Source organism: Psammomys obesus, unplaced genomic scaffold (assembly GCF_907164565.1).
Source record: "Psammomys obesus unplaced genomic scaffold, mPsaObe1.curated_primary_1811, whole genome shotgun sequence".
NCBI lineage: Eukaryota > Metazoa > Chordata > Mammalia > Rodentia > Muridae > Psammomys > Psammomys obesus.
The window spans coordinates 6,742,609-6,763,759 of NW_026590405.1; the positions used below are offsets into that span (position 1 = coordinate 6,742,609).

The 21,151-nt window shown below is 56.8% G+C and overlaps 1 protein-coding gene across 1 annotated transcript in view; it reads left to right on the forward strand.

Annotated features, from left to right (window-relative positions):
- Lemd2 (LEM domain nuclear envelope protein 2) overlaps positions 1-3,993 on the forward strand; it is a 13,713-nt gene extending 9,720 nt beyond the window's left edge. The window contains exons 7-9 of the mRNA XM_055607092.1: positions 190-291; positions 363-465; positions 2,834-3,993. Of these exons, the coding sequence (XP_055463067.1) occupies positions 190-291; positions 363-465; positions 2,834-2,984 (356 nt within the window). The 3' untranslated portion in view covers positions 2,985-3,993. The remainder of the gene's footprint in view (positions 1-189; positions 292-362; positions 466-2,833) is intronic.
- Positions 3,994-21,151: the final 17,158 nt, after the last annotated feature.

The window sequence follows — 21,151 nt, forward strand, 5'->3', positions numbered from 1 at the left end:
TGTGTGTGTGTGTGTGTGTGTGTGTGTGTGTGTGTGTGTGTGTGTGTGTAGCAGAGGCTGCAGCCCACAAGGGGGAAGATGATGTGGGGTTGGAATGATCCAGGTCCCTGGGACACCTCAGGTGACAGCAGCTGCAGAAAGGTCCTCAGTGGCCTTGCTCAGTAGGTGATGGAGTCTGTTCCATTCCAGGCCTGGCCTTCCTGTGGGGGCTGCTGATCCTCCTGAAGTACCGATGGCGAAAGCTGGAAGAAGAAGAGCAGGCCATGTATGAGATGGTGAAGAAGATCATAGGTGCGTGTCACCTGGCGGAAGGTGCCCACCCCCGCCCCGGGCTGGCGCTGACCCCTTGACTCTCTCCACAGATGTGGTTCAGGACCACTATGTAGACTGGGAGCAGGATATGGAGCGCTACCCATATGTGGGCATCCTCCACGTGCGGGACAGCCTGATCCCCCCACAGAGCCGGTGAGTCCTGCTGCGGGGTAGGGTCCCCGCTGAGACCAAGGCAGGGAGCCCAGAGCGCGCATCAGCAGACCACAGCCTCCCGAGAATGACTGACTGCCCCTGCTGCCAGCTTGGCTCTGTGGCAGAAGAGCCAGACAGGAGGACTGGGGGCATCAGCTGCTTCTCTGCAGCCTGTACCAGTTTGGGCACTAGCTGCTGTGCCAAGGCGGAGTCGCGGTCCTCGATGGCTCTGCCTGCAGAGGGCCTCTTGTTCCAGTGAGTCAGGTCCAGTGTAACACACTCTGCCTGTGTCTGACCCCCCAACACACACGGATGCTGTCAGCAGGCTGGTACCTTGTCACTGATGACAGAGTTGACGTGGGCTTCCAGGCACTGTCCCCCAAGCAAGAGAAAACCCTCCAGCAGCCTTTGGGAACATTTCTCTTGGGGCCCCATGAACATGCATCCGTTTGACTGAATTGGTCATGGGCAAGGGGAGGGAGAGGGAGCTTTTCAAACTTTGTGCTCCTGGGTGGTGGGGATGGGGCACCCGGCAGGGTCCTCTCTGGTGTCAGCACAAGTTGAGCTGTTCCCAGCTGCCTGTCACCTGTCACACGATGCACAGAGGTTGCGCCCTTGCTCTCCTGCTCCTCACGTGGCCCAGAGACCTGAGAACGGTGGGGGCCTACATATGGGTAGGAAGCCAGGGCTTGGGAGGTGAAGGGACTTACTCAGGGTGCCATGGCAGCGTTCTGTGTGGCGGTGGCCGTGTCACTGTGCAGCCAGGTGAGTGTTTAGAGTCTGGGGGTTTTTGTTTTGTTTGGTTTCATTGAGGTAGAATCTCTGTAGCCTAGGCAGGTGTTAAACTGATACTCTGTGGGCAGCTTCCTGAGTGTTGGGGTTACCAGCAGCTGCTTTTCCCTGCTGTGGGGCATTTTCTAGGGGTGCTGCTCCAGGGCCACGGCTCACTGGCAGCACACTTTCCTGGTGAACAAAAGTCCTGGCTGCTCTCCAGAAACGTGCATGCATTTGGCAGCTGCTGGGTTCCATCTCCCCACAGGCTGCAGGCAGGGAGTCCCTGCCCACAGGGCCCCACTGCTGCTCTGAGAGGTCAGCCTGTGCGCCCTCAGGTGACAGCCGGCTCTCCATCTCCCAGGGGAAGCCATTTGCTGTGTCCAGACTCCTGCCTAACTCCTGGCCCTGCTGGGAGTTGTGTCAGCAGCCTGTCTGAACCTCATCTTCATCCAGCGGGATTTCGCTGCCTTGTACAGGCTGCCCCGTGCTCGCCCATCCATTCCCACAGATGCGTGTTAATCACTTACTATGCACTGTGGAAGTGGAAACCCAGTGTCCACACCCAGGTGGAGCATTAGAGCAGCCGGCAGAAGCATAGGAAGCCATGGACACCAGGCAGGGCCCAGTTCAGGCACAGGAGCGCTGGTGTGCTGTCGGCCCTCTGACTTGCATGTACCGACTCACATTTCCCATAACACAAACCAGAGGCCAGACTGCAGCCATGTTGCCCAGACCTCACAGGCTGGCTTGGTGCATAGCTGACCCGTAGGGTTCTGAGTCCACCCCAGTAGCCTCTGAGCATCTCCTGAGCTGCCTCTCTGCGCTTGGGGCAGTGGGAGGAGGTGGGAGGAGCTGGCAGGGAGCTGATTGGAGCCACCAGGGGGTCGCCCGACCTCCCGCTGATGAGGTACTGTTTCCTGCCTCCTGGCATCTATCTCATCCTTCAAGCTTTTTCTTTTGAGTCTGTAACATTGGCCTGACCATCCAGCTAAACAGGCTGAGGTGATCTGATTCCTAAGAAAGTCCCAGCTGTCACCTGATTCACCTCCATTTGTCTTCTCCTTGGAGGCCCTACTGCTCCCACACACTCACACCCACATTTGCTCTTTTCCACACGCTGGGGAAGATGAGGACACCACTGGCTCCGTGACGGGAAGATACGAAAGCCCTGTCGTGGTCGTCGTCCTAGAACCTTTTTGTTGGGAAGGGTCCCCCACAAAGCAGGGATTGGCCCCTCTCTGGATCCCAGACATCAGGATTTCATTGCTCAAGGCTTCACTTGTCCCTGCAGAGTTAGGAATTTGGACTTCTCTGATAGCCATCGGGTCCACTCAGGTGCAGCTCCCAGTGTAGGGTGCCCTGTTATGGGGATCAGTAAGCCAAGCACAGGGCCCACCATGGCCACCAGCTCCTTCCTGGGCTTGTGGAGTGTAGAAGATGGGCGTCCCCAGCACACCCCTCCCAAGACATGTTGATGCCTGATGGCACGCCCACTGCTGGACAAGTGCCTTAGAGCTTAGAGATGATTCCATCTTTGGGAAGGGTGAACATGGTGCCAGCCTGACCACTGCTGAGCTCTCCCTTCTCCCTGCAGGCGGCGCATGAAGCGCGTGTGGGACCGTGCTGTGGAATTCCTGGCTTCCAATGAGTCCCGGATCCAGACTGAGTCCCACCGCGTGGCCGGGGAGGACATGCTGGTGTGGAGATGGACAAAGCCTTCCGCCTTCTCTGACTCAGAGCGATAGGCCAGCCTGCTCCAGCCAGCCAGCCTGGCCACCCAGCCGGGCAAGGGCACAGACCTGCGGTGCTCATTCACACCTGCCTTGATTGCCTTTCTGGTCTCGGTTCTGGGACGCGAGGGCTTCCTTAGGGTAATGGAGAGTGGCTGAGGCCCTCCTCTATGCCAGTCTTACTGAAAGGGGCTCTTTCTCTCTGGATAGAGAGACGGGCAGTGGCTGGAATCCCAGAGGTTCTGCTCACAGCCAGACAGCAGCCAGGGAACCCTGAAGCCCCTTGCTTGGGAGGAGGGTTGGGTGGTGGGCTGGGGCAGCAGGGGCCTGGGCAGGGCTTGGTCCATGTGCCTTTGCAGCGTTTCCAGGGAGCTTGAGGGAGGGGAGGAGTCCTGTTCTGCTCCTGCATGGGCCTCTGTCCAGAGGGGACGATGTTAGAATTAGAACCAGCTGTAGGGGATGAACAGAGGTGGCCGAGATACGGCCACAGCTGCCTGTGCCTCAAAGCCTCTCACAGATTGGAAGAGCAGCCCTGAGCCAGGGTGGAGCCTCAGCCTGCTGCCAGGCTCATCACCTGTTACAACTGTGACCAGGCCTCTCCTGCCTTCCTGGCAGTTTAGCCGGAACAGGTGGGGTGCGGCATCGTGGCTGCATGCTGCCCCCTGCCGGCCACATAGAGCAGTGTGGGCCACTAGCACTGTCCTGTGGAGGACCTGCTCATGCTGGGAGGGAGCTCTCCAGCAACTCATCTGCTCAGAGCAGGAGGATAGCAGGCGGAGGTGAGGCGCTGCCCTCCAGAAGACTCAGACACCCTCTTTTGGACCTTTGGCCGCCTTCTCTGTTTCTTAGCAAAGCACCATCTCCATACTTAGCAATACGCTCATTTCCTGTGTCTGGGTAGTCGGCAGGACTGGGAACTGAGCAGGTACTCATGGCAAGGCCTGTTCTCATGATCAGGCTCCATCTAGAAGGCTTTTGTATTGGGAACGAAACTGTTGGAAAAATAAAATATTTATTGAAAGCGGATGTGGTTTTGTGTATAATGTTTCCTCTTTCTCCCCAAAGCAGTGGTGAGAAATGAGGACCCAGGCCATGCTGCCCTGCCATGGGCTCCAGGGAAGCTGTTTGAAGCCACATGAGCACCTGCCCTGCAGGGTAGTCATGTGGGTGAGAACCCAGTAGCCGACTGCTCCAGTTCCCTGCTGACCCGCCTGGCAGCCCCCAGTCCCAAGGTCCCCAAATGCTGAGTAACCCCTGGAAGGAGCAGAGCCAAGGGACGCTGCATGGCGCTGGCAAGGCCCTTGAAGGAGGCATACCGCCTCCCTCTACACCCAGCCATCATGGGAGTTGAGCTGGTGGGCACGGAGTTGGCAAGGGGTTGGCTTCGCTCTGCAGGGTCCCCAAGGCTAGTGGCCCAGAAACAGGGCAGCCTCCTAGCGATGTTCGGGGGTTATAGCCATCCTGGCCAACCGTCCTGGCCCCATCTGTGTGGGCACCGGCAGGTGGGCATGTGCGCTTGTTAGGTCCCTGCTGCACACCTGGGGGGTGAGCTGGGGAGAGGCCCAGCACACAGGAAGGACCTGCCTGCCTGTCGCCCTTCTGGCCCCGTGGAGTCTTTCCTTGGCATGTTTTGTCTGAAGTAGCAAGAAGGCTAACCCATGGCTCTGTGGCTGGGAGGGAGAGCAGAAGCCAGGGGCAGCATAAAGGAAGCAACGAAGTGCCACAGCCTGGCAGCCGCAGCGGCCTGCATCTCACCAAGGGCACGTCAGCTCCGCGCAGCCTCGAAGCTATGCCTGCTCTCAGCTCTCTGGGGACAGTGGGCCATCCCTGTAACGAGGCTGTGACCTCGGCGCGCCCTTCCCCCCCCCTCCTCTCTCTGTTTCTCTGTCTCTCCCTTAGCCCAGGCTGGCCTTGAACGCTAAGCGGTGGAGGCTGACCCTGAGTGTCTTGCCTTCCTCACAGGTGTGCACTACCTACCGTGCCGGGGCTATGCGGTGCTGGGGATTGGTTGGAGGGCTTTGTGCATGTTAGCCAGCATCCTACCAACTGAGCTGCAGCCCTAGCCCTGGGTGTGTCTACAGCTCCGTCCAAAGTCTCCCAGACTGCTGACCTGTCTGTGCTCAGCGATGAGCAGCTCCCCTGGGCTGCATGTGCGCCACTAAAGAAGCCTCGGGAAGGTGAGGGAAACCGCACCCACAAGTCTCATCACGGGCATCCTCCCAGGAGCTCCACTCACAAAGAAGGTAAACACGGCCATTTGTCACTGAGTTAGCCTAAGACTTGGGTAGCAGCTGTTCCCGTAATTAATGCACCATTGACTTTGAGCTCCAAAAATCCCCATGCTGAGGTACACGCACAGACTCGAATTCATTATCCTGTCGGACTGTCCCAGACAGAGGGGACAGGAGAACAGATATGTCATCCAATTGTCCCAGAAAGTTCTCCTCGGGCAGCTTTTTCAACTGTATCCCCAGAACAGGGTCCCTAGGCTACCCGGGGAGGGGGAGGGCGGGGAGTGGAGGCAGGCGGCTGAATGGGCTTGGTGTTACGCTGCACAGCGCTTCCCCAGGCCTGGCGCTGTGCCCAGGTGGGTCAGGCATGGGGCCAGGATCCACGGGGCAGCTGTGGCCTGCTGTGGCTGGCTGCGGACCCGGAGCAGCCTCTCTGCTCGAGCGAGGGACCGGACTGTGGGGCTCCCCGACATCCTACCTGGACCCCAACAGCCAACTCCTGCCTCTGGATCTTGGCTCTCACTGCTCACCTGCACAGCACCCACAGCAGCCCTCCCCTGCGAGAGTCACTCCCCCTCGCAGGCCTGCTCCCTCTCACCCTCCCTGTCTGAGGTTGATCCTGTGCCCCTATAGCACTCACCTTCCAGGATCTACCCCTGCTCTTCCTCTTCTAACACCTGTTTTTAAAATCATTTTTAACCATGTGTGTCGTGTGGGCATTTGCTGGCGAATATGGGTACAGGACACGGTGAGCTGCACAGCTGGGTGCTGGGAGCCGTGCTCGGGTCCTCTGAGGAAGCAGCCTGTGCTCTTAACCCCTGAGCCATCTCTCCAGCCCCTGGCTTGCTACAGGTTTTCCTTGGTGTTATCTGACCACCACCGTGCCAGTCTCAGCTTCTCACTCGGGCCTTTGATCCTTTCCCTGAGGTGTGCCCACTCTCTTAGTGCCTGATATAGGTAGGCACTCCGTGAATATTCAATAAACAAAACCTCCATCCCAGAAGGGGCGCTGGGCTCTGAGCCTCCGACGTCGAAATCCTTCAGCTGCTGTTCAGGCTGACTTAATTTTGTTTTCTGTTTTTCTTTTTAACCTGAGGGATGAAGTCCCCTTCCTCTTGCCGGCTGAGATCCTAGCCTTACCCACTGCCCTGTGGAGGAACCTCTCCTGCTGGCTGCCTCACTGCAGGGTCAATCCTGCCACCCCAAGGAGATACCTCTCAGTGTGCGCAAGGCTTCAAGCATAGGCAGCCACTTCATAGACGGGGAGAGCGCTGCCCACTGAGTGCCCCAGGCCAGGTTGCCGGCTCGGAAGACGGGCACGGCCAGTCTCCAGTAGGTAGAGAGGAACTGAAAGAACAGAACGACAGACTCAGAAGCAGGGCCAGGAGATGCTTTGCTGGTGATGGCAGCCCGGCTTCTGAGCTGCTTCTGTCTCATAAGGAGACAGGGGAAAGTACAGTAATTTTCTTCAATGAAAACAGGCAACAGAATTCCCTTTGCCTCGTTCCCCTGGCAATTAAGCCCTTCTCTGCAAATGAAATGATTTGGTTTTCATGGGGACTAATTTAAGCGCACTGGAAGGACCGCTGAACTTTCTGATTGCAAACACTAGCGCGTGCAAACAGAACCAGCACGGGAGCCAGCCCGTGAAGAGGGAGCCTGCCCAGAGCCAGCAGCCTTGGCGACGGTCCTGCTTTGCTCCTTCCAGCACCTCTGAGGGGCTGACCTTCAGCCCTTTGCCAACCCCATCTCCTCACCCCACGTGGAGGAGGTGGGCCCAGCCCCCATGGCAAGCAGCAGTGACACTGACAACCTCCCTGCCACTCCTCCATTCCCCGTGATGGAATCTCTTCTCCGCCTTGACCCTGGGCTCTGCGCTTCCCTGTGACTGATCGGTGTAATACAGCCAGAAGGACACTGGCTGGTCCCCGAGAGGCCTGGTCTCTGGTGTTTTCTCTCATGAGCCTGAGCCCTGTGGAAAGAGCATCATAATTCACCATCTAGGGCAGAGCTGAGGGCAGAGACACCCCGACACGCCCCCTGAGTCCAGGTGTCCCAGCTGAAACACAGGTGTGTGCCAGCCCCGTGCAGTGTGAACAGGTGAGCCAACCCCAAAGGATGGGCCGAGAATGGAATGGAGCCATGTGGAGATGACGGGGGGGGGGGGGCGCTGCCATCGTTGATACAGCTTTTCAGTTTGAAGCGATTGAAGACCTGGGGACGTGGCTCAGTGTCAGTGTGTGGAAAGCAAGCCTAAGCACACACCAATCCCTGAGCAGCTTCCCCAGCACCACACGGCCAGGCAGGCGTGGTGCGACCCGCTGGAAGTTACTGCATGTAGGAGGTCAAGAGGGGGTCAGAGGTCATCCTCTGCTAGTGAGCTTGAGGTCAACCTGGGCTGTGTGACACAATGTCTAAAAAAAAAAAAAAATGTTTACCTTACAAGGTGTTGCTAACAGGCCTTCCCAGCAGGAGACTTAAACAGCAACCACACCTTGTCCAAGGTCCCAGTGACAAACCAAGGCACCATTCCACGGAAGTTCACTTGGGGAAATATTGTGTGTCACACTGGTAAGGGGTGGACTTGTAATAGCTATTCTTGGTTGTCAGCTTGACTACTGAAATTAACTATCGAAACGAGGCACACGTGTGAGGGGGTTTGCTTGATGTGAAGTGGGGGATGGCTGCCCTGTAACCCAGGTCTTTGAGGAGGACAATACACCTCTGACCTCGGTCACACCTTCTGCTGGAAGGAGGAAGCTTTGGCTGGTGGCCTGCCCACTCCCGCCTCTCCGGCAAGCTCTTTCCTTCACTGGCGTTGGAGCCTACCTCTTCAGGATTCCAGCCCGTACTGAAGACCAGCCTCGTGGACTGAGCAACTGCTGGCTTCATGGGCCTCCCATTTGCAGGCAGTTGTTGGATTAGCTGGACCACAGCCTATAAGTCATCCTAATAAATTCCCTTTATATAGAGAGACTCGTCCTGTAAGATCTGTTACTCTGCGGAACCCTGGCTAACACAGGAACAGGAAGTTTATTTGGCTTCCCTCTATAGAGCATAAGTGAGGGTTACCTAAAAGCGTGGGTCCTCCTCCGACACACCCCTGGAAAGCCTTCAGCCGGCAGGGATGAGGGCTCCCCACAGCTGCAGAGATGGCGCCTCCTCCCTATTCTCCCTGTGTGCTCTGTCTCTCCCTGAGGCCATGTGCAGTTAGGGGCACCACTGTGGGCTGGAAACTCAGCCGAGTCTCTCCTTTCCAGTGTCTACAGGCCTGGCTGGAATAATCCTTTTGGAAGGGGGGACCGGCTGAACCCCTATTTGGCAGTTGTTTGGCCCTGAGGACAAAACACACAACACAGGAAGCTGCAGAAGCACTAGTACATAGACCCCACCCAGAAAGACCTCCACCCACCTCCCTGGCCGACGCTTCTCCAGTGACCACGTCAGGGTGTCAAGCAGGGGAGCTGGCTTGGAAGTGGCCGGTGAGCTCAGGAGCAGGCTTTGCTAAGGATGCACCAACTTCGTGTACGCCTGTCACGTGGGCAAAGGAACCATCCCTCAGAGCTGCCAGGTTTCCGGGCGGCGGGCGTATACATGCTGCATAGGTGAAAGGTGGCAACTTAGCTCAGACAGCAGGTGCCTGTGTTCGCTCACAGAAGCCAGGCCACGGAGGCAGGGTGACTCCTGGGACAGAGGTGTCAGGTCTCCAGGAGCTGGTCAGATGCACTACAGCTCTGGGACAGATCACAGACAGGCAGTGTCAGGCAGTCCTGGGTGAACTGGGAATTGCCTTCTAGAGCAGCCCAGGGTGAGGGGTCTCAGGCCTCTTCTGGTTATGGTACGTGTGTGTGGTGTCCCATGGGAATCACAACTTCGGGGGAAGAAGGGGGAGTCTTACCTTGAGCGGTAAGGGTAGTAAGAAGGATGTGTGCAGAGCAAAGCTTTGGGTGGGGCAGGGGGTGGCCTTTGCAGGACTCAGAGAATGAACCCGTGGGGGTGGTGGCAGGAAGGGACAGGAAGAGCTGGCACACAGAGCGAACCTGAGGGCTTTTAGCAAAATCCTGGCACAGGAGACAGTTAGGATCCCCTGCACCGTGTAAAATCAGGCACAGCCATACTGACCAGAAGTGATGAATGACACTTGAAGGCAGACACAGCAATCCCTCACATGCGAGCCGTGGCTTCTTTGCCTCCGCTGTGGTGAGCTGCTGAGACCCCTGCCTGGGTCTCAGAGTGGTGATGACCTGGAGTGCCCCACGAGACTGGTTCGGGCTTGTTTGTTGCTGAAGCTCCAGCTAGCTCATGCTGACTGTGCAGGTGATGTTGCTAGTCTTCTTGCGGGAAGGACGAAAAGCTCCCATTCAGGAAAATGCCTGAGTCCTCTGCGTGCCCTCCTGCAGTGTCTGGAGGCTACAGAATAGACTAGAAGACTCAAGGACTCAGTCCAGGGCTGGAGGGAGGGATGGCTCAATGGTTTGTTAACAACAGACAGCTCTCGTAGAGGACGAGAGTTCATTTCCTGGTACCTGTCAGGCAGCTTGTAACCACCTGTAACACCAGTTCCTGGGGATCCACTAGTACCTACACTCACGTGCACACACACACACACACACACACACCCACACACACTTAAAAATAAAATGCTCACAAAACAAAAAGGAGAAGAAGATGAGGATGATGACGCCCTGCCTAGGAGCTTGCGGAGAACCCCGATTCAGTTCCCAGCACCCATATAATCATTTGGAACCTCAGCTCCCAGGGATCTGACACCATCTTCTGGCCTCTGCATGAACCCGCAAACACTTGCTTTTTCTTTTCCTCTTTCTTTCTTTTTCTTTCTTCTTCTGCAGAGCCTCGGTGCAGGTGAGGACTGGCTTCCCAGGCCACTCATTCCTGCTGCAGCTACCACCAAGCCAGGCCACGCCCCCTGCAGGGAGGCAGGCGGACTGCAGGCCACTTTGCCTGGCAGGCCTGCCGAAGCAGCCACAGCCGCACACCGTGCTCCTCTCACCCGCTTGGTAGGGGGCGTGGGTGGAGGAAACACGCAGCCCAGCAGAGCTGAGACACCAGGGCGGCTGGCCAGGGTGGCCCCGAGTTTAGGCAGCAGGGCATGGCAGGTCCCAGGCTGAAGCCAGCTCCAGCAGCAAACACCCATGCCCACACGCCCACACGCTCACAACTCCTAAGGGTCTACCTGGGTGCGGCCACCCTGGGTCCCGCCATCATGAGATCTTGATGGGGACTGAATAAGAGAGATGAGCCCAGCTGGTGTGTGTGGGGGGGGGGGGTGTGAGAAAAGTGTGTATGTGTGTCTTTGTGTGCCTGGGTGTGCAGGCTTAGGCTGGCAGGAGGGAAATGTGAGCACAGGTGTGTGTGAGCACGTGCTTGCGCACGCGGCCCTTGCTGTGTGTGCAGGCCTGTGCTTCACGGGGGAGGAAGGCTTCCTGGGAGACAAGTGTGCTCCACACACTTCATCACATTTGCAGATGCCACAGCGAGCGGGGAGGGGTGCGGGTGGCCAAGCCGACAGGCGACAGAGCTGGGATCTAAAGAGGAGCTGACAGGCCGGAGCGGTGGGTGGATCTAACGAGGTGACACCCAACAGGGACAAACTTGTTCATCTCATCTCACTCTGCGCCCAGCCTCCAGACGCAGGGGGAGCCCGGCGGGGCTCAGGAGAGGGGAGGTGAAGCGCCTCCCCCAGGCTGCAGCCCTCTCTTCTTATGCCCGCTGGGACCCTGAAGACCCCGGGGTTCGTTGGGCAAGGCGGGTAGTGGCTTCCTGTGCGCCATGTCATGTCTGTGAGTGGAGGTTTGGGTCCTGGCCAGAGCTGGGACACAGGACCGCTGAGGACTAACCTTCCTTGCAGACGCGGCCCTGAGCCCTCCCCCTCCCCGGCACCTTGGAGGGGCAGCTCCCAATCTATGTGCTGGCTGCCCCCGAGGCCTCCTGAAGGAGAGCAGGAAGGGGCTGTAACATCCAGACAAAGATATGTGTGCCGAGCTTCAGGCCCTGGTGGGAGGGGAGACCCAGCCTTCGGGGACAGGCGGGCAGCGCGATGTCCCCAGCGTGGGTGGCAGGGTCAGGGACTCTGATCTCTGCCCCAGCCCTTGTGACTCTGACCCCCTCGGGTTGCCTTGGGGGACACATTTCCAGACCTCGTGTTTCCTGTCTGTAAAATGGGAATGCCGGGGGTAGAGGCACACACTGTACTTTCAGCTCTCAGGAGACGGAGCACAGGGTCATGAGTTCGAAGCCAGCCCGGGGTCCATAGTGAGTTTCAGGCCATCCTGCACTGCAGAGCGACATGAAGCCTCCACTGACTGCAGAGAACAGTCTCACTTGGTCCCTCGGGTTGGCTCGGGTGACCCTCCTGCTCAGTGTTTCCCGGGGCTGGGCCCGAAGGGTGGGTACCAGTCCTCTGAGTTGCCCTTGACCAGGCAGGCTACCCTGTAAAGGGACGAGCCACCTGTACTGGAAGCATGCAAGCACCCGATGCCCTTGGGAGGCCAGTGGACAGAGGGAGCGAAGCTGGCCAGCAGGGGTCAGCATCTCAGTGGGACGGAGGGAGGGAGGGAGGGCAGGCTCCGCAAGCTCTCCTCTGGTTCAGGGAAAAGCAGTGACAGCTCACTGGTTGCCTGGCCTCAGGGCAGACAGTTCCGAATGGGCAGCCTCCAACCTGGGCCCAGGCTGAGAAGTGACAGGCATCCTATAGGAGTCACAGTGCTCTTACTATGGCCACTGGCCTCTGAAGCGTCCAGCGAGGAGCCTAGGAAGTGTCTCCAGCCAGGGTGGGCAGAGCAGGGGTGTTGACTTCTGGGAAGGGAAATTCTACGGCCCCAGAACAACCGTGGGTGAGATAGGGCCCACTGACCAGTCATCTCGGCCCAAGGAATGGGGCCTTGGGCCCTTACCCATTGCTACATTTGGGGCTGGTGCGGCCCACAGCAGCACGGCCCCTTCTGGGGCCCATGTGGCCAATAGGCTGAGATTAGTACATTAAAAGAGAAAGGCTCGGGTGAGAGCTGGCTGAGGGGAAGGCTGCCTGGCACTGAAGGAGAGAGGGAGGCTGAGAACTGCAGGTCTGGCTGAGGATGGAGGAGGCCGGTCCCCTCACTGACCCTCGGGCCCGACCTCCGGGAAGGCTGGGAGCTGAGCCCAGGCAGGGCCACACTGATGGGCAGGAAGACATCTGAACAAGTCCCTCAGCACACTGTGAGGTCACTCCTGGGCCCTGAAACCCACCCATGTCCCCGTGGGAGTGTGCCAGTGAGCAGAAGGGCAAGGGGCAGAGAATCAGGGAAGGTACCTGTCCTCAAGAGGGGGACCTCCTTGGAGTAGGGAAAGTCAGTCTCCTGGACTCTCAGCTCCACCACAGGAATGCTCCAGCAACATGAGGGGAGGGAGACTCAGTCAGCAGTGTGTGTGTGTGTACATGCGTGTGTGTGCATGTGTGTATGTAAGGGTGGAGGTAAGGGGGGCAGATTGTGGCTCTAGGGACACAAACACTGCCCCATGCCCAAACCTGCCAAAGCCCAATTGAACCTGTCCTAACAGGAAGAGGCCGAAATCCACCTTCCAGATTCATTCTTTTCACTTAACCTTGGTCCTGTTTGTTGGTTATTTTTTGTGTGTCTGTGTAACACGTGGCCTGGTGCCCACAAAGCTAGGATGGGGCGGTGAATTCCCTGGAACTGAATTTATATGCGTCAGGCCCCGAACCCGGGTCCTCTTCAAGGACAGCAAGTGGAGCTGCGGTGGTGGCGGCGGCGGCGGCGGCAGCGCACGCCTTTAATCCCAGCACTCAGGAGGCAGAGGCAGATGGAGCTCTGAGTTCAAGGCCAGCCTGGTCTACAGATCAGGTTCCAGGACAGCCAGGGCCACACAGAGAAACCCTGATTCTAAAACCAAAAAACCAGAGTAGCGCTCTTCACGCTGAGCCATCTCTCCAGCCCCAACCTTGGTTGTTCTCAGAGAGGGTCTCACGATGTAGCCCAGGCTCACCTCAACGTTCCGTGCCTTTGCCTCAATGCCCCAAATACTGGGATTACAGACGTGTGTCGCCACGTCTGGTGGTCTTTTTTTTTTTTTTTTTTTTAAACTAAAAGTCCCCAAGAGTCTCACCTTCAATACAGAAAAGGAGAGAAGCCCTGGGTCATGATCCACAGCTGGGGTTTCTTCTGAGGCCATGAGGCTTTGGCCAGGACCCGTTCTAAAATCCCCTACAGAAGAGGGAAGGTCAGTGACCTCCACTGCCCCGCTGGGGCCTGAAGGCCCAACAGCCTCACTTGACACCACCCCAAAATACAATTTACCGTGTTTGCACCTGGACATGGACCTGTGTGCAAGCATGCGCCCATGTGTGGGAGACACTGCCGGCAAGAACCTCCAGACAGCCCGGATGTGAGGTCTGGCAGGCGGAAGGTTGTGGGCCCGCAGGACCGGAGGGAAGGCTGCTGCCCCAGCGCTTCTGCAGGAGGCTGCCAGGAGCCACATCCCACACATGGCAGGCGGGGTTTCCAGTGCTCCTGCAGGGTCTGTGTGGGCTGCCGGGTGGCTTAGAGGAGAGCGATTAACCCATCAGCCCCATTAGCACAATCGGTTTCTCTCTTAACAGGCCTTAGCGCTCCTCCAGGCCCGCTCAGGCTCTTCATCGCTGGGGTCCACTCCACCTGCCGTGCCTGCCTGTTCCCAGGCACCTCTGTGAGACTCCTCAGGGTAAGGCCTAGGAGTTGGGTCTGCTGCATGGGCCACAGACCTCGAGGTCTTTTTCTCTCCCTTCTCTCTTCCTTTAAAATAAATTGTTTGAGAACTATATACATAGATATGAATGTTTTGATCAAGTCCACCCCAATCTTTCCCCTCCCCACTTTGCCTTCATTTCACGCACTGTCTAACCCACTGAGTCCACGTAGCACTGTCCGTGTGGGGGCGGGGATGGAGAGCCAGCCGCTGGGACGTGGGAAGCCTCTCAAGGGCCACATCTGAGGAAAGCCAGTTCTCCCTCGCCGTCCATGCTGGAGTTGTGGCTGACCTGATCCAGGGTGGATGCTGAGCAGGTAGTCACAGCCACGGTGACACGTGTGGGACAGCCTCGTCACGGTCAGAGAACACTGTTTCATGGCAGTCCTGTACTGCCTGTGCCCTCTGAGTCCCTCTCCCCCAACCCCGAGGTGAACCGTCAGCCTCGAGGGAAGGGGATTCCATAAAGACGTCCCCGTTAGGGCTGAGCACCCCAGTCTTATGTTCTCTGCACTATAGCCAGCTCCGAATCTCTGTCAGGCAACATCTACTGCAGAATGCCCCTGCTGATAACGGCAGAGTACGCTGACCCACGGCCTTAAGGGAAGGATCTCGGGAACAGTTTAACTTGACGTCCACTTAGCACAATGACCTTGGTAAGTCCTCTCCTAGGGCCCCTCCGGATCCCGCCACAGGTTCTTGGCCCAGGTAAAGGTACCTCACATGAGTTCCATCTCGTAGAACGGGCCAAAAGTCCAATCAGGAGGTCGTTGGTCACGTGTAAAACATTTCACACCACTATTGCGTCAGTGGGCGTATCTTGCCAGGTTGGTCGTGACTGTAGAGCAGTGAGTTCAAAGTCAGGTACGGAGGTGCATGCCTGCCATCCCAGTTTTCAGAATGTGGCATGAAAGCAAGAAGATCCAAAGTTCCAGGTCGTCCTCAGCCATACAGAGAGTTTCAGGCAGCCTGGGCTATACCTGGCCCTGTCTCTAAAAAGCTAGAACAAGTGATGGATGACAGATGGGATGGATGGATAAAAGGAACAGTGTCTTCATTACTTCTCTGTTGCTGGGATAAGGCGCCATGATAAAGGCGACCTATGAAAGACATTATTTGGGGCTTACGGTTTCAGAGGATGGGTCCGTGACGGTGGAGCAAAGACAGTGGCAGGAACAGCTGAGATGTAAATCTTGATCTGAAAATAACAGGCAGAGAGCGCTGAGACTGCAGTGGGCTGTTGAAATCTCAAATCCCACCCCCAGTGATATACTCCAACAAGGCCACACCTCCTAATCCTTCCCAAACAGCTCTACCAACTAGGGACCAAGTTTTCAAACAGTTGAGCCCATGGGGACCATTCTCATTCAGACCACCACAAATAGCAAGTCTAACTTTTTTTTTCTTTTTCCTTTTTTTTTTTTTTTTTGAGACAGGGTTTCTCTGTGTAACCGCTCTGGCTGTCCTAGAACTCGTTCTGTAGACCAGGCTGGCCTCGAACTCACAGAGATCCGCCTGCCGCTGCCTCCCGAGTGCTGGGATTAAAGGCGTGTGCCACCACTACCCAGTACTAAGTGTAACTTTAAGTTTTGTGAATTTATTATTACTATTAATTATTTGCGTGTGCATGCACACACATGTCTCCATATATGCAGGTATGCATGCTATGGTATATGTGTCAGAGGACAACCTTGTGGAGTTAGCACTCCCCTTACTCCTTTACTTGGGCTCCAGGGGCTGGACTCCGGTCATCGGGAGAGCGCTTTTACCCGCTAAGGCATCTCACCTGCCAGGAAGAGTCACTGTTATAACTGTAATCTATGGACAAAAAAGTCTTCAAAAACCAAATAAACATCCTTTTGTAAAACATGAAAAAAGACTGGTTGTTCTCTGTCCTGTCCCCAGGCCCGGTCATCTCCGTTCACGTGTCTAGTCTATGTAATATGAATGTTACATACATGTAGAGTCAACAGGAGCTTGTGTTTTAGGGTCCCACTGGTAGTTTGCTAGCCCTGCCCCCTCCCCACACCTGTCTCTGTGGGTGTCTTACCGGTTGGTCAGACCAGCGCTCAGGTTCACTGCCAGGGGAAAACATTACTCCTGTGAGGTCCTGCTGGGCATCAGGGCAGAGTTTCGTTTTCTGTAAACAAGAAGTCCCCTAAATGTAATCCGTTTGCCTTTGGGGAGGGTTGCTCTCTCTTTGATGTTTCTACCTGGCGTCAGTTTGTCCTCACACTCTCTGACCACACTTTAAAGCACCCCTCTTGGGTTGTGGACCTCAGATCTGACCGCCAATCACGGCTCTCTCTCGTGTCATTGTTGGAAGTGGGTGCTCTCCTTGACAGAGTCGCCAAGCCTACAAGACCCTGAGGTCCTGCTCTTCACCCCTGAGCTATCTCTCCAGCCCTGAACATGTCCACTGTAATGACATCTTTCCAGTGAGGCTGTCCCTCGCTCTCTTCTTGCATGCTGAAAGCCCAGAGCCTCGCCTTGTCCCTGCTGTGTGTATTCTGTGACTCAGTACCTTGCCCCCAAGGACAAAAGTATTTTGATGTGCTATCTTGTCACTCAGCTACAGGGACTCCCCTGAGGTCCCCTGGGACTAGGGTCTACTCCCAGCCCCCTTCCCGTCGGCTCCACTCTGCTCCTCCCAGTTTTATCGTGGGGACATCATGGCCCTTTGGTCCAGGAAGGTGACCAGGCTTGGCATGTCCAGTCCTAGCCCCCCTCAGAAGGATTAGCAAGAGGGCCAGAGGAGTGAGGGCCAGAGTTTGGGAGGTCAGGACAGCCCAGGCCTACGGACAGTCTCCTGGCTCAGACAGAAGTCTAGGCTTGTATCCCAGCCTTGGCCTGGAGGACAGAGCAGCAGTGTGGGTAGCTAGAGTGGAATTAGACCAGAGGGGTCCCTAGGGCTCAGGAGGGCTCCTCTGGGCACCAAATCTCTCTAAGTCTCAGCTGAACTCCTGCTGAAGCCCTTCAAGAGTCCCCGGAACCTCAGAGCCTTCCAGAAGCTAAGCAGCGAGGAGCCTGTGCCTCAGTTTTCCCACTTTCAAAATGGGATGGGCTAGCACCCCCACAGGCCTAGTAAAGGGTGGGGTGGGGGCTTGTGCCTCGGGCCAGCACCTGGCACGGGAAGCACTTCCACATGTCTGTCAATAGTGCTGTCAAAATATTGTGATTTGCGCCCCTGCCCTAGCTGCTATCACCCACCAACCCCTTACCCTCCTGGGGACCCCTCATCCCCTTCACTGTCTACGGAGCCTCTGCCAGAGCAGAGCCGAGGGCTCAAGAGTGGTGCTCCCAAAGAACAAATTCCCTGACCACCAGCTCGCCCAGGCATGGGCACAGCTGCCGGGGGATGGGGCGGCGCTGGACGGGGGCGGGCCAAGGATGGATGGCCGCCTCAGCCCCACTTGCTCAGCTCAGCAGAAACAAGGGCTGGCGTAATGGGCTGGCGGCCCCCAGCTGCAACCAACTTCATTTTCTGCCACAATTAAATGATCGCGGGCATGTGCTCATGTTCACTTATTCAATTACCTGAGCGGTCCTGAAGGACTCTCAAAGAAATAGCCATAAATAACGGCAGGCTGCCCCCAGGCTGTCATCCAGCCAGCTGCTCCTCTCCCCCGCACCCTAGCTGACCCTCCTCCCAGCAGGGCCCGAGTTCCGAGTTCCGAGTTCCCCGAGGAAGCCCTCCCTGCTCTGGCCACAGCCTGAGGGTGGGCGGATAGGGGTGAGCGCTGCCCGGCTGGGCACCTCTGGGGCCACCCTGTCTAATGAGCCAAATGCAGGAGCTGGAAAGTGTTGCCTTCAAAGAGACTATGGTCCTGGCTTCACTGCTGACATATGAGGACCCCAGGAGGGGAAGAGAGGAGACCACATACTCAGCAGCCCCCTTGTATGTAGTCTTTCAGAAATACCACGCTCTTCCTCTTCTCTCTCTCTCTCTCTCTCTCTCTCTCTCTCTCTCTCCACACATAAGCTGCGTATGTTCTGTGCACGCTACAGTGCCCAGAGCAGAGAACCGCTTTCGGGATTCTGTTCTTCCCTTCCGCCACTTGGGACTTGGGAGTCAAACCTAGGTTGTCAGGCTTGGGGGCGAGTGCCTTTGCCTTCTGAGCCTTCCTGTCAGCGCCAAACACACCCTGGAGGCGAGGTGCACGTGTCCCAGGCTGGCTTCCGGTGCGCTCTGTGGTCAGGCCGGGCGTGTCAGCATGCCAGGCTGGATGGTGCTGAGAACTGGACTCCCTGTTTCTTGCTTGTTAGACGGTGAAGACTCTTTCTCTGCCAAGTGAGCCCCAGCCCCAGCCCTGCTTCACTCCCTCCTTTGTTTGTTTTCGAGGCGGGCTTTTGCTGTGCATCCCTGACTGTCCTGGAACTCACTCTGTAGACCAGGCTGCCCTTGAACTCACAGACATCCACCTGCCTCTGCCTCCCAAGAGCAGCTGCTGCCGGGCCCACTCCACTTGCTTCTTGTTTGAGGACTCCTACACAGATTCAAACCCCCCCCCCATGTGCTGCAGCTCCTGGGAAGCTGTACCCTGAGTCCCCATGGTTAAGTAGATCAGTCTCCTCCACGGCCCCTCATAGGTCGTGCGTTTGAGAGCTAATCCCAGCTTTCATTTATCATGCACTGTGGCCAAATGTATTATTCACGAGCCGACTACCCGGTTGGAATGTGTGGCCATCAGATTCCCACTGCCTCCAACCCCCATGGGGCATGGATCACCAGTTCTTTGTTTGTTTGTCTGGGCTTTTATTTGATTGTTTGGTTGGTTTCTTGAGACAGAGTTTCTCTGTGTAACAGCCCTGGCCTTCCTGGACTCACTCTGTAGACCAGTCTGGCCTCAAACTCACAGAGATCCGCCTGCCTCTGCCTCCCAAGCCCTGGGATTAAAGGGGTGCATCGCCACGCCTGGGCTTGAATCATCACTTCTAATCACAGCAAAAATAGGTAGAGTGTGGGGATCCTAGTATCAGAGTCTGCACTGAATGCTCTGCTTGCAGCGGAATGCAACACGAAGAAAACCATCCCTGCTTTGCAGACCAGGAACCTGAGGCTTGTTGAGGTTGAGGAGCCTGTCCGTGGTGGGGTCAGTAGAGGCCAGAGCCAGGAATTTGTACCCAGAGCATCTACGTCCACAGTCTAGCCCGCTAGGCAGTCAAAGGACCTGGCAGTGGGTGGGACCTTCCTCTGGCCACCAAGAAGGCCAGCACGTGCCTTCATCTTTCTGCGGTGTCCCTTGGTCTCTCTTCCCCTGTGAAATGAAAGGACCGTGGCAGGTGGCCTCCAAGGCCCTGCAGCTCTGATATTCTGGGACTTTCTCTCTGCAGAGCTCTGCTCAGGCAGTGAGCCAACAAAGCTGTTAAAAAAAAAAATATCAAGGCAGGAAGATGTCCTGGGGCAGCAGCCCTCCCTCCCGCCCCCACTTCCTGTATGGCCCCAGGGATGGATGGCAGCCTCTTCTGAGGTGGGGGCAGCCCCCGGACTCTGGAAAGAGGAACAAAAAGCCAGAAGTGAGGGTGGGTCCCAGCACGCAGGAGGCTCAGCCCGAGGCTCAGGGAACCAAGGTTGTCCCGGAGTTCCAGGAGCCTGAGCAGTTGGTATGATAACCCAAGTTCAGTGCCAGAACTCAGGTTAAGGTGGCCCACGCTTGTAGTCCTGAGGAAGGAGAGGTGGAGATAGGCAAGATCCCTGGGGCCCACTGCTCAGCCAGCCTCACCTATTTGTCGAGCCCTAGGCCAGTGAGAAATCCTGTGTCACAAAAACACAGGTGTTAGTGGCACCTGGGGAAGAAAGACTCCTGAGGTCCTGGCCTCCATGCTCACCCCCACACCAGCACAAACTTAAACACATGGAGAGAAAAAAGCGAAAAAGGAAAAACAGACAAAGAAAATCTCAGGGATCAGCAGCAAGATGAGGCAAGGTCCTGGGGCTGGCCTCTGATGCTGTGAGCACCGCAGCCGCCATCTTGGGGAGTTCAGCTGTTCTTGCTGACTGCTTATAACTCTCAGGAAGGAGGGGAGGCCACGGGTCCTTCCCCTGAGTACCCAGTGGCTTGAAGCCACCAGCTGTATGCGATATTGCACATGCCTCAGGAAGGGGTTCCGGTGCACAGGCCAGGACGCCTAGAGGAGAGGGCTCTGGGAGGCAGGGCCCCCCCGTGCCTGCTGGGCGGAAGCTTGCTAGGCATCTGGGGAGGAGCACACACATCCTGTAAGTAGCGTTTTATCCTTGCACTGTCAGGAAGCCCAGTAAAACCCGCTGGTCCAGCAGCGTAAACCTTGGCAGATTCCTGCCTCAGTTTGTCGCTGGGACCTAAGGCTCAGGGGAGGGAACGAACATTGCTTAAACCCCGCAACCCAGGGAAGGAATTTTAGGGACAGATGGTCTTGGCTTTCGGCCACCGTAGAGGACTCCCAAACGCTCCTCACTGGTTGCTTAAGAGCGGAGGGACAGCATGGCAATGTGGCCAGCTGGAATGTGATTGGGTCCTGGGGGGTGCTTGCTGGCTCTTCCGTGGGTTAAAGATCATTCTCCTGAGAGCTGTCTCAACTTAGAGACCACAGACCCCGGTCCTCAGTGTTGCCTTCAACCAGAGGTCCTTTACTCTAGATCTGAGCCCAAGAAAGCAAATGGTCACCCAGTATTTCTGACAAGACCCAGTCTCCACTGAGCCCCGTGCAGTTTCTCCCCTGTTGACAGCCCTCCCAGGCCGGCAGTGGCACCACACTGATGGTCCCGTGACATGGGGGTGTGGGGTAGTGGTGGTTGATTGGCTGGGTTTTATTTTGTTTGTGCCAGGTTGACCTTGAACTCATAGCAATCCTGTCTCAGCCTCCCAAGTTCTGGGATTACAGGGATGAGCCACTGTACCCAGTTGAGGATGTATCTGTGTGACTCTGGGGTTATGGCGTTGAGATGGGGCTTGAGAGGTGGGGCACAGAGCCTGGCTCAGCCGCCACCCAGCTGGGTGAGTTCTCAGCTGAAACGATGACAGCCTGAGCTCAGGGGACTGTGGGAGTGTCTGGTGAGTTGGCACAGCACAGCTCACCAGCTGCCCCCACTAAGGGATGGCTGCACAGATGCAGGTGTGAATGTGGATACAGATGTCCTCAACACCTCTGTCACCTCAGGGCCCCTGCTTCTTCACACACACATGCATACACACACACACACACAAACACGCACGCACAAACACGCACGCA